At 32.6% G+C, this 13,618-nt stretch overlaps 1 protein-coding gene across 2 annotated transcripts in view; it reads right to left on the minus strand.

The window, feature by feature from the left end:
- Nucleotides 1-12,315, minus strand: part of LOC117174964 (fatty acid synthase-like) — a 108,570-nt gene extending 96,255 nt beyond the window's left edge. For both annotated transcript variants that reach the window (XM_033364435.1, XM_033364434.1), the window contains exon 1: nucleotides 11,974-12,315. In XM_033364435.1, coding sequence (XP_033220326.1) covers nucleotides 11,974-12,121 — 148 coding nt within the window. In that variant the 5' untranslated portion in view covers nucleotides 12,122-12,315. The remainder of the gene's footprint in view (nucleotides 1-11,973) is intronic.
- Between the last annotated feature and the right edge of the window lie 1,303 nt (nucleotides 12,316-13,618).

The following is a 13,618-nucleotide window of genomic DNA, read 5'->3' on the forward strand; positions in this document are numbered from 1 at the left end:
TGCAAATTTATTTATGTTTTTTATTTTTATTTTATTGTAATTTGATGGTCATAAAAATAAAAAAGACGAAAGAAAGAAAAAGAGAAGGAAGGGGATGTGGTTAACTGCCTTCTCATTTTCTATCCTCTTTTTTATTTTTTTGCGAAAACTTTATTTTATTTTTTTCTTGTTTTTTTTTTCAGATTACAATAGGGTTTCTTTGGTTTTCGTTTATTCGTTGTGGTCCAAATTTGGTCGTTAGATTCTTGTTTTGTTTAACAGGATTTTGCATCAATTTAACATTTTCACTTATAAATAAAAATGTTTGTGAAAAGAACAATAAAGTTGACATTGTGACGTTCTAAGTTTAGGTTTCGCTCTCTGAAATTTTAACAATTCAAGGCTTTCTGTTTCAAACAATTTAGTTTCGAATTGTTTAGTTTTAATTTTCCATTTTAAATAAACACTAAAACATTGCTGACTATTACAAAATTGCTCTTTTTCTTGATTAAAAATGTTTAAATTGAAAAGGTTAAAGATGGTATATTTTCTACTAAAACAACAGAATGTTTATAAATTTACAGTCGGAAGTTTACGTTTGATTAACTGCTAAGGCTTTTGAATTGAAGTAGTTCAATTTTTAACTGCAAAATCTGTAAATTGTTTAATTGAACCTGATTTAGAATCGCCCCATAAAATCATCCAATTATTGTTCAATTACGAAAACACGAACTACAGTTTAATTTTAAAAATCGTTGATGAATTTATATTTACAGTTGATCAACTTAAAACGTTTTTTGTCAAAAAATTACAATCGCAAATCGCAAAAAATTACAATCGTAAAATTCTTCAAATGGAAAATGTACCCTCGAAAATGAAAATCTAAAATGGAAAATTGTTATGGTAAAAGATTTTAGAATTACACAATGTAAACTTAATGATTTCATGATTAAAAAAATTAACAATTACGCTTAGAATTTGAAAAAAAAAGTTGAAATAAAACTTATTTTAAATGGTATTATATATATTGTGATATAAATTTCTTGATATTAAAACTGATTGGATAGATTTTTCTTCTAAAAACTTGTAAAGTTCCCGGTCAAAGAAAAAATTCACAATCATACTTCCCGGTCATTTCCCAGTTTCCCGGTCCAGCGGTTACCCTGAATCATGAGATTTCAGAACCTAATTTCTTTCTCCTCGAATGACAATGCATATTTCGTGCTTGGTGTCTTAACAATTTTTCATTAAAGAATCAATTAAAATAATATATAGTTAAATTATTCTGACGTTTTTCCGGTTTTTAAAATCGCCTTAAAATAGTCAGAATACATAAATAAAATATTTACCATTATTGATTGTTGTAAAACGTAACCTAGAAAATCTCGCAATCAGCTGAGCTCGCTCCCTGTTTAACTTAAATGGTTATTCACAATAAAATGATGTTTCATACATCTATGAGAGAAATCGAGACCCTGATTGGCTGCGAGAATTACATGGTTGGCAATCTACGTTGGCTGCCAAGCTGTTATGCCGCATGTGGATACGACGTAAGAGTGACAGCACCAGTGTTGGGAATACATTATAACATTGCTATACGTTACCAGAGTATCTGTACGTAACTACGTGATATAAAATGGAAGCTGCATCTTAAAAATACACGCTGAGAATTGATGTTTTCTCTATAACCGTATTCAAGAAGGAAATTCACTTCCTAGTATTATATATAATAAATTCAGTTTTATAGGTTTGGGACTAATGCAAATAACTTATGATGTCACGCACCCAGGGGGAGGGGGGGTATTGTGAAGCGTGACAAATCGTAACATATGGGGGGGGGGGCGAGTCATTCTACGCGCGATATCACGGAGGGTTTTCTTGTTTTTAATTTACAACCTGAAAATTATTAAGTCCATATATATCCTAGCTGTTTGATATTTTCTTTAAGAAGAATAAAAAAGTGTTAATAATCAGGTTAATATTTTTGGTTATGTTTATGTAACGTTTGATTCCCATATTTGAGATTATTCCGAAAAGTATTTTATAATTACTTTAAAAAATGTGAAAAGGAGAGGGGTCGAAAGAAGGTGACGTAATATTATAGGTGCGGGCCCCGTTAATTCGTGACTGAGTGCGACAAGGGGTACGGGGAGTGATGTAAAAAAAGCTTGAAATAAAACGTGACTTCCTATATGAACGCTCCCCTACATATATTTAGGTCACACTTTTTTATTTTCGAAAACATCGTTTTTTACCAAATATAAATTTTTAGAAAAGCAGTTGAGGAAAAAATCGATCAAGATAATTAAACATCTATTTGATTGTCCTTCAAATGACCGATATTTCTTTAAATTTTGATTCATAGAGTCCTGGAAATCCTTCGAAAAGAAGTTGGTGTCCCATATTTAACTCATTTCCTTGTAAACTTATTTCTCATTTTTGAATTTAAGAACATTTTGTGAAATAAACATCCACAATTTAAATAATAATTACAAACGCCGCACATAGATTACCTGATTGGTGCATCTCATGTTTTCTTCACGAGACATAAATTTGGTTAACATTAACAATGTCATTGTAAATTAATGTAAGGGGTCAGACTGTTCGTGGCTCAGCATGCAAAATAACTATTTGTGCAGAATATAAGAACAATGTTGTTTTACTGAATATTGTGAAATTGAAATCAATATTTTTCCAATCACGTGCGGATCTGAATTCAAGTCAAGTTTCTAACTTTTTAATTCTTTGATAATTTCAATTATAAAATATTATTATAATACACTAATAAAACAAGGACACTTTTTGGTGTATTTAGATAAATTGTGTGCATAGAAAATTATCAGGGAACTGTTCGGAGCCAGAATAAACCGTACTGAGCGTAAATGTGGCACTGTCAGTTCTTCTTTTCAAAATATATTCTACATAATTGCCGTTAAAAATTACTTTAGAGACTATATAGATGGAAAAAATTTTTTGTTTTTGAAGTTTTATATCTCGTTTTTTATGCTTTTGAACAGCGTGAATATTTTTGAAAAAATACAAACAAATATTTAGCTTGAGCACTTGGAACATTTTCTTTTCTGCCTGGCTAGCTAGCACTTGATTATGGTCCCAACAAGATAGTCTATTGCAGCGATTCCCAAACTAGTGCCGCTGGCCGATGAGGCTGCCGCCGGCAGGGGGATATAACCCAGGGCCGGGCAGCCCCCGAGGGGGAAGCCAGTCCGGGCGTAGCCACTCGCCCCCCCCCCCCGCTAGGAGGATCCTTTCATTTTCATGAGATTTAAGACTGTTTCAATTACTAAAATCCTAAAGATATGACTTAATTCAATTATAATTATCTGAATCATTTTCCTGATGTAATTTTAAGAAAATGAAAAAAAAGTTGATGGAAATCGGTTAACATTTCGAGTAATTAAGCATATCGTTAAGAACACGCAAAATTACAAGAACTGTCTACTGGAATTGAAAATATCAACAGATTTTTATCAACTTTTTTTCATTTTCTTAAAATTAGATTAGGAAATTGATTCAACTAATTGAAATTTAATTTATTAACATATGGACACATTTTAATTTTTCTCAACCGGTTCTAATTCTCTTGCGTGAAGCATGGTATTGTGAAAATATGTGAGGGTGGCGGCCCTGCCGCTCCCCAGAAAGTGCATAAATAGTTTAGGAATCGCTGGTCTATTGCAGCTTTTCCCAAACTAGTGCCGTAGCAGATTAGCCTGTCGCCTGCAAGGGGAAACCACCTCGGGCTGAGCAGCTAGGCAGGCTCCGAGGCAGGCTCCCCGCTGCGAGCAAACGGCTGCTTTCCTCGACTTTCGTATAACACCACGCACGACCCTTTCATTGTTATTAAATTATAATAACTGAAATTATAAAGACTTAGCTCAATTAAATTTTATTTATCTGAATGAATTTCGTGACAAAATTTAAAGAAAATGAAAACAAAGTTCTTGAAAATCGGTTAATTTCCGATCTAATAAATGAAATATTCACAAACCTTGTGAATGCAACAAAATTGCAATAACTCTTAAAGTTATTCTCCGATTTTCTTCTACCTTTTTTTAACATTCATGACATAATTTAACAAATCTAAAGCAACTTATTAAAATTCTATTGATTAATATTTAACCAAATTTTCATTTTTTTCAACAGCCTCTAATGCTCTAATAACGGAAAGGTCTTAGAGAAGCAAGCAACCGAGCACGAACGACCAGCGTCCAGTGTCTTCCTTGGGTTCCAGTATTGTGAAAAAATTTGAGGGTGGCAGTAATTGCAGTAATAATGTAAACCTGTAGGAGTAAAGAATTTTTCTGCACTTACACCGCATATTTCTACCAAATTCACTTCTAATGACGGTATTTTTTTAAAATTTCTCCACATGAATAATATTTAATCCATAAGTAGTGTATCGGAATATTTTGTACATAAGTCTGACTTTTATTATGAACTTATAGTTTATTATTATAAATTAAGTTATTGTCTTCAGGATATACAGTACTTTGTAAAACAATTTAATTTGCTACACAATTTTTTTTTCGTAAATCGTGAAAAAATATTATTTTCTGCAGTTGACATGACACAATTAACGATTGCACGATTACCTTTTTTGGTTTATATATTTAGCAATAGAGCACTCGGTTTTGAATTTTAGGGCGCACGATTGAATAATTGTTTTCTAATTTCTTGCATACGTAAATCTACATAATCATATATTGAAGCATACATAGCCGGTTTTTCAATAAAATGTTTACATTATAGATTATATAATATGTATTCTACATTATAGGCGGTGAAAATGCAGACAGTTAACACTGCGCTCAATGCTACGATTCGTTCGTTTCTGATTGTTAAGCAAAATATAACAATTTTATTAAAAAATTAGCTCTGCTTGCTCCGAGATATGATTATGTAGATAAAGTATGCAAAAAATTAGACAAAAATTATTCAATCTTGCGGCCTCAAAATTCAGAACGCCTCAAAATTCTATTGCTAAATATCTTTAAACAAAAAAAGTAATATTACGAATCATTCGCTGAGTCATATCCGAGAATTATTCCCCCTTAGGGAAAGAATTGTGAAAATATATAAGAATTATTTGTACAAGTCAGATTTATGTAAAAAATAGTTGGAAATATTCTACTAATGGATTAAAAATTATTCATGTGGGAAAAATTCAAAAAATACCTGTTACTGCAAATGTTAACCAATGTTCCGGAATCTTTTATACACTGCTTTGTAATTGTACAAATAAATTTATTGTGCTCATAAAAAATAGATTAATCCATGATTTTATAATGACTGTTTTTGTAACAGACCGTTATCTCATAACAATGAAAGAGTCATTTTATCGTTAAGGATATCAGCATGTGTAATCGGTTCTGAATTTTGAGGCCGTCCTTACCCAAAGAAATCTCAGGATGCTAAAGATTCTCAAGGCTCTGAGAAGCTCTGAGAAATTCTCCGCAGGCACTCAAATGTATATATTTAAAGTTCCAGGTAGCTCGTTTAAATGCTTTGAGGATTTTAAAATGTCTTTTCCGAAAATGAAATAGAAATACGATCATAAATAACAAGCAGAGATGCTAAAATTGAAATAAGAATTCGAACATAAATAACAAGCAGAGAGGCTATATCAGTGGGTCCTTTGTTAAGCCTTCGGATTAAAATTTAGACATAGATTTTTTAAATGTTATAGTTAACAGCCTAAAACTTAATAATTCGTAATATACGGATTTCGATGATTTCAGATATTTAACTCTTTTTTTAAATAAAATTTTTGCATGAAAAATGCATTATTTTTTCATCTGTTACTAAAAAATTCCAATTTAGGATCAAGAAATTACTTTGGATGCATTTTTAAATCATTATTTATCATAAATTTTAAATCTGAATAATTATATAATTCAAAATCAGCGCGCTTAACAGTGATCAATCGGGCGGTCAGTGCGACGCAAGCGCAATGTAAAAAGTTCCCAAGATTGGGGACACTGAACAGCCTGCCTGTGCAAATGCGTCATGACGTGTTGACAGTTCACTCGAAGCGAGAGACACACTCGAATTAGCACAAAAACTCAAGTCGAGCAGCAGTGAGGCTCCGATGCCAACTGATGCCCATGTGACTGATCGAATTATTTTGTGCCATAATAATGAACTATAACTTAATAATAAAAGTCAGACTTATGTACAAAATACTTCGAAACGATCTACTTATCGATTAAATATCATTCATGTGGAGAAAATTTAAAAAAATACAGTCGTTAGTGTGAATTTGGTAGAAATATGCGGTGTAAATACATATAAATTCTTTATTCCATACAGGCTTACATTATTACTGCAAATATCAACCGATTTTTATGAATATTTTATACAATTTCTTGTAATTATATGAAGAAATTCATTATGGTAATTGAAATTGAATTAATCAATGATTTCATAATGTCAATTTTGCTAACTGGCCGAAATCTCATAATAATGCCCGGGTTCATTCGTTCCGGATAATTCGCCTCGCTCCAGAAGTATCTGCCGACTAGAATTTGACAAGTGTGAACAGGCACGTTGTGGAAATGAATGTACAGCTATCATTGAGCGACACTGCTACTTAACCCTCAGCACTTGCATGAGGTTAGAAATACCCCAAGATCAACTTCAGACTAAAATACAAATAGGAGAGCGTTTAAATTAAGACATGTGCTGCCATTTGGTAAGATTTTGAGGTCTCTTCTATCCATACGTTCAACATGCTACCGCTGAGCCTAAGTGCCCCTGCTGCTTTTGCAGTTGAATTAACAAATTTTTCAGGATTTTTTGGGGTCATTCTGACCGCATATAAGTATAGTGCTCGAGATTCATAAATAGCAAAGATTTCAGTTTTGTGCTTTTTTTTTGTACGCAAATAATCATGATTAGTGTAAATAAACCGAAAAGTTGAATTTATTAATATTGGTCTAGTGGCATATTTATTATCATTGGTTTATTAATTTTTTGTCGAAAATTCGTTTTTACATAAAAATTATTACTATTAGTCTAGTAGAAGATTCACCAACATTAGTTCATTAATTTTCAATCGTTTAAACAAATAGAATTTGCTTGAATATTTTTTTTCGGTTATTAATTTTTTCCTTAAAAATTATTTCTATTGGTCTAGTGGAATATTTATTAACATTAGTTCATTAATTCTCAATTTTTTAAACAAATGACATTTGTTTGAATAATTTTTTTTTAATTATTAATATTTCTTTAGTGGAATATTTAATAACATTGTTTGATCAATTTAAAAAAAACTTTTTTGATGATAAATATGATTACAAAAAAAACTGTTTAAACAAATGGAATTGGTTTAGATGATTAAAAATTATTGAACCAATATTGATAAATATTTCACTAGACCCACATTAATAATTTTTATTAAAGAAAAATTGGAAACGATAATATTTAAGCAAATTCCATTTGTCAGCTGGAGTCAATTTGATTCCATGTAAGTAATATGTCATTTTTGAGAGGTATAAGTGATAAGGGTTGAATACTATTGTTCTCACTTAATTTTATTATAAAACAAAATGAAAACATTTTATTACAAAACCTGCTCTTTTTACGTCACGATATGGATATTTAGATGAGGATTGCAAAATATTAGAAAAAAAAATTCCTCCTAGCGGCCTCAAAATTCAGAACCGATTACACAATCTGATAAAGGGCCTTTACGTGCTGGGATGTTTCGCCGGGTTAGGTGATTCAAAAATTTAGCGAGGATCAAAATGTATGCTTTTCTTTTGAGGTTCCAATTTTCTCTTAATTATCCTTACTTTTTTATTTTTGTTTCTAAAAAGACAACATTTGAACTTCATAAAAATATCATCATTTTTTTCTGATTTTTTCCTTTTATTTTAAGACTGATTCGAATATCAGTCCTTTAAAACTGGAGCCAATTTAATTGATTTACTAGGTACATTTTTCTAATTAATTTCCGCTTAGGGTTCGTTGACGTAATTCGTTTGAGCTTTGAATTTCGATACGCGAATGCATACTCGCATTAAAATATTCGTAAATACAGAGTACAATCAAAAATATATTATTTTAAGTATACAAGTATAGACGTATAAATAATTTGCATGAATATATCAGGTCATTAGCACATATGAGTCACGTCTACCCCGGAACTACCCTACCATGGCAGGTTAAAAGCGTATTTCGAGAAACAACATGTGGAGTTTCTGGGTTCGGCGCTAGGTATTACGCTAACACCGATAAAGGAAATGGCATCTGGAATGCCGAGAATCAAGGTAAATCAGTCCGTGCTAACGGACGCTAAGTTCCTCGACGAGGATCGTCGATTGTGCGACACTAAGGTTGGGCCTAACTATATAATTGAACTATATAATACTGGCAGAGTATGTAGCCTTATCCGTGCATGCATGGCTTCAAAAGGATCGACGAGCCCTTTTCTCTAGCTGCTCGAGTGGGAAACAATGATAACACCAAACAAAGTTATAGTAACTGTGATTTAAAGCAATCGACCGCGCAGGGCTCTCCTTAATAGGTCGGGCAACAATTTCGACTAACCTAGAGTTAGGGGAGCCAATCAAGACAGAGCCAATGCGATGAACCGGAAGAATCTCGATGCTTTTGAGTAGACCTATTGAATCAAGGACAACCTGCTAGAGTGCTATAATACAATCATGGCCCATAAACAAGGTTTTATGGCACGACTACATGATCTGTGGCGCAAGAAACACCCAGAGTTCTCGCATTTTTCGCATCAACGACTGCGAAGCAGATCCAAGAAACTCCGGAAAAGGAGTTATGAAGGCGGAGCGCCTACCCAAACGCAGCCAGAACAAGTTAGCAATAGAGAAAGGGAGGCGAAACTGAGAGCACTGCAAACAGACATTCAATAGAGCAAGAGCGATGCTTTTCGAAGGGGAGAAATATCAACATCCAGGTTTCTCTTAAGCCTAAAGATCTGGCTGAACTAAATGACGAGCTTGATGGAGATTTTTCTGAAGAGTCCATCCTCTGGACTGAACCATTAATTGTGATGTATACAATGTAGCTAGAACCTTGGAGAATGAAAACCATAAAACATAACCAATGGATGAGCATGATACCAAAAGATGAATGCAGCAACTCAACATCAAGATAGGCTGTGTAAGACAATACACATCCCGCATTGAGTGTGTGCTTAATTTCAAAACATCGGCATGAATTTCACAGCCAGAGTCCGACAGTTCACGCGCGAAGTACGGATTCATCATTACATACTTACCAAGTCAAAGTTATTAACCACAAGGCAGCATATTTTTTGTCAAAATACGGTTACTATCTAAGGCCAGGAGAAGTTTAGAGCGAATAGAGAGATGGGTCTCTGACCAATCTCGACTTTTCCAAGACCCTCCATTTGCTGTTGACCACCCGCCTAAACCAGAGGAGATCGAAACATTTTAGAGAGAAGTCTACGAAGTCCAGCAACCTTTGAAAGCTAACTCAAAGAACATAAATGCCTTCAAGGTGCTGTGTAGTGTCCTTATAACTTCTGAAGAGGAATGAAGGTATCAAGACCTTCTAGTGAAAGAGGTTTTCATCAACCCATCAGTATCTGGCCTGCATTTTTACCTCGTATCTGTAGTCGGAAGAGCCTATTCCGGAGCGGTTGGTGAAAGGACACACATTGATCCTCCCGAAAACCTGGTGATCTTTGTTAGAAATCAGTGACTCAGTCTAAAAAAATTTTAGGGATGCATTTTCACGTTGCTCCTTCTAACAGTAGTAAATATGCAAATATTTAAAAAGGGGATTAAATGGTTTCCAATTAGCCTTTGTCACGAGAGTAACAAAAGGTTCAAACAACAGGGACTCAATGTGAGAACGCGTGTAGTGTTGGAGGTGAGTACAGAAACGAAAGGTTGGTCGCTCTAATACTCGTTGCTCGATCACGTTTAGACTTGCAGGTAGAGTAGAGCCTGGTAGAGCTGCAAAAGGTTAATCAATTGAGAACTCAATGAAAGATCGGGTTCTGAAGACAGTAAGATTGCGCTAATGAATCGGTTGGATTTCACGACAAAATCTCAGCGAAGTTTTTTCGCTGAAAAGCTGGGGCCAAAGACGGAGCGATCGGAGTGCTCTTGCTCTACACCAGTGCAGGATAAACGAATGCCCTATTAGTTTCCTGTTTTTTTACACATTTTATATGAGTAGGTGGATTTACAGATGCGTATTTTAAATATTTGTTTAATACATTAAGTTTTAATCAAATTTCGCAGCAAAAAAAATAACCTAATGTTTATCATTCTGCTAATTTTATTTAGTTAAAATTTGTAAGTAAAAAAAGCATTTAAAAAAACTTGAACCTGGAATTAATATTTTAACTTTAAAGTCAACTTTAAGGTCAATACTGCATAGGCATTTATATCAGCTATTATATAATTTTTACCTTCACCCGGACAAGAAAAAAATTACTCACTTGAGAATAATGAGTAAAATACATTTTCTCGAGATTTTTACGATTTTCAGCTTTTTAACATAAGTGTGCGAACATAAGATAATTTTTGATAAGGTCAATATATTATAAGAACTTATGTTAACGTAGCATACAACTTCTACGGTACACTGATATTAGAAAAGAGCAATTATTGATCCGATCATTACAAAAAAAAGTAATTTTCCGTAATATTGACCAGTTTACTATATTTTAATTTGATTTCGCGAACATAAGATCGTTTTCTGTTGGATTTATTCTAAATACACTACCAAAGAAAGTTTAAATTCGGTTTGTCTGACCGATTGAAAATTCATACTTCACTTCATATTGGAAACAGAAACTTCACTTCAGAAACAGAATCTAAGACTTTTAAAGTAGGATCATTTAAAAGATTTGAATATTTCGCGACGCTTCAGCTTAAGCTAAAGTTAATTTAATAAACGAGTTACAAAATATTTAGTTTTAAAGTCAAAATTTTGTTTAGCTATTTGAACAAAAGTAAATCCATAGTAAATCATGAGTAAATCCTACATTTTTAATCTAAAGGAAGAGCGTGATTAAATATTATGTAACTGCTAATTATTCATACAAAATATTTACTCGTGCAATATTAATTTTTATGAGCCGAAGTCCGAAATCAGTTGTAACCTACTTTTTTATTGAGTGGAAACTTGGGATTCAATTAAATATACCATGGAATATAAAGAAATCTAAAGTTAGACCATGCAAATGAATCAACAACGAATCTTGAACTTTGGCTCCAAAAATTAATATTGCGCGAGTATATATTTTGTATAAATACTCAGTGAATTCATGATATTTAATCGCATTCAAAATGTTTATTTAGCTGATAAAACTTTTAACTTTGAAAATAAATATTTTTTGACTCGTTCGTTGAAATAATTTCAACGTAGGCTGATTTAACGCGAAGTTTTTTAATCCTTCAAATAATTATACTTATAAAGTCGTAAATTGAGTTTCTGCATAGATAGTAAACTTTTACCCTGAACTTGAAACAGAAAATAAAAATCATTTGCTTCGACATAACAAGAAAAATGCAAAATTTCGGGGTTTTCACATTTTACCACGTTTTTCGAATTTAGGCCGTTTTTTATTGCTCAAACTTTTAGGAAGTCATTCGGACACCCACTAGAGGTTTTTGAGCCTCTCCGGGAAACAAGATACCAAAAGTTAAAATGCGAATAGCATTATGTTAGAAACATATAAACTACAGAGAGAGCAGATGCTAGAAAATTGACAAATCCCTTATTTATTGTCTTAAAATTAGCTTGCTGGTTATTGTTCTTGAATTTGAATTTACTGCCTATGTTAGCTTTATCATAACCGGGCATATTCCAAACTTTAAGTTATCTTTTTATTCCAAATTAATTCAACACGTCAAAAACAAAAAATTTATAAGTATCACTGAAATAGCCAAATAAAGTTTAAATACATTTTTCCGTTTGCTATAAATTTGTTTTAAATTTAAATGAATATAAAATATTTACCAATATCCCAACGACTCGTATCATCAGTAGTACAATCCTCTTTGTTCATCAGATTTTGTTGCAATTCTCTAATGTTATCACAGTTCGGAAATTTTCCCGAAATTCCCGATATTACTATTTCATCACCAGTCATTGTTGTGGGATCCATTTTGTTTTAATTTGTAAAAAAACTACCTGGATGTTATTACTTTATTGAAATAATATATATCTATATATTATTTCAAAAACTTTTTAAACTTAATTTATTAATTTTTTTAAAAACAATTTATTTGGTCCAGGTTTGGTATTTGCTGATAATCCTCAATAATATTGCGCGACTCGACACTCGTGCTTTCTGCAACCGTTCCCCGAGGTTTACCAAACTTGACAAAACTGTCGCGCAATATCAGAATTTCATTTACAAGTGCTACACATTTATAGCGCTTAAAATTTGTTGCTTGAAGTGGGGACGTACAATGACTGCTACAAAGTATAGAGAAATCAGGCTGGTTCAAAGCTTTCTGTCTATATACGCTAGTAGCGACATGAAATTTTTTCGCACGTTTTCAATTAATAATTCAATGTTCAAAAGATGGGGAAAATGATAATTTCATTAATATAATGCAAATCTCTGTAGGTTTCAATTTTTGATTCCATTGCTAGGAATTTTTGTAATGAACTTTAGTTTCTACAGTCGTACATTATATTTAAAGAGACTTTACTTCTTTTAATGTGTTTAGTAGCAATAAGGTTGAGGCCCTAGCGCCCGAGTCGAAATATAGGCCCTACTTTGACGCTCCAAATGGAAGCATGGCCCCTTCTTTGCGGCAACTTGTTCTACTAGCTCTTACGTAGCCACTCCTACAGATATTTTCATCATATTTTGCTTCTATATCAGCTTCAGCCCCCATATTGAAGGTTTTGCCTCTATTTTCTTGAGTTTTACTCATGTATCCATTAAAGCTTCATATTCTCCTCGACGCCCGGGCTCTCGTAACGCATACTTCGTTCTTTCCTCTAACCTGTATCATCACAGTTTGTGAAAGCAACAGTTTTAGTGGTAAGAACGGTACAAATGTTTTGTATTGAGTTTTTTCTGTACCACACAAAAAATTTCAAATTAGTTACCATACATTCCGAAGTAATAGATTTTCCTTTCACGTATACCATCGAAAAAATAACTTTTATTTTGAATATGGAATAGAAAATAGGTAAAGCTACCAAATTTTTTTAAGGCATCATAGCCAAAAAATTAACTACATTTTTATTTACGATTCTATAAAATTTGACTGTACGTTATTAAAACGAGAAAAATTAAATAGGGCAATTGGACCAATTTTTCGAGGATAATATGATTTTAAATTTCACTAGTTTGTTATTTAGAATTAATTTGTACTATGTAGAGGCTCAATTGCGACTTATTTCATAGTTGTGGTTAAGAATAAACCATAATAATATTTTAATTTAACGGGTTCTTCACCGTAATTGACTTTGTAACTTAGTACTATTGTAGCAATAATTATTTACTTAAGGTTATTATAAATTTATTATTTAAAAAAATACATCAAATGTTATTATTATTATTACACCATTAAGCCATTTCCCTTTCGGGGTAGGCGTGACTCACTCGGCAGGGGAAAGGAGTAGTGTGTGGATGGGATAGAGA

The sequence above is a fragment of the Belonocnema kinseyi genome, chromosome 6 (assembly GCF_010883055.1).
Source record: "Belonocnema kinseyi isolate 2016_QV_RU_SX_M_011 chromosome 6, B_treatae_v1, whole genome shotgun sequence".
Lineage (NCBI taxonomy): Eukaryota > Metazoa > Arthropoda > Insecta > Hymenoptera > Cynipidae > Belonocnema > Belonocnema kinseyi.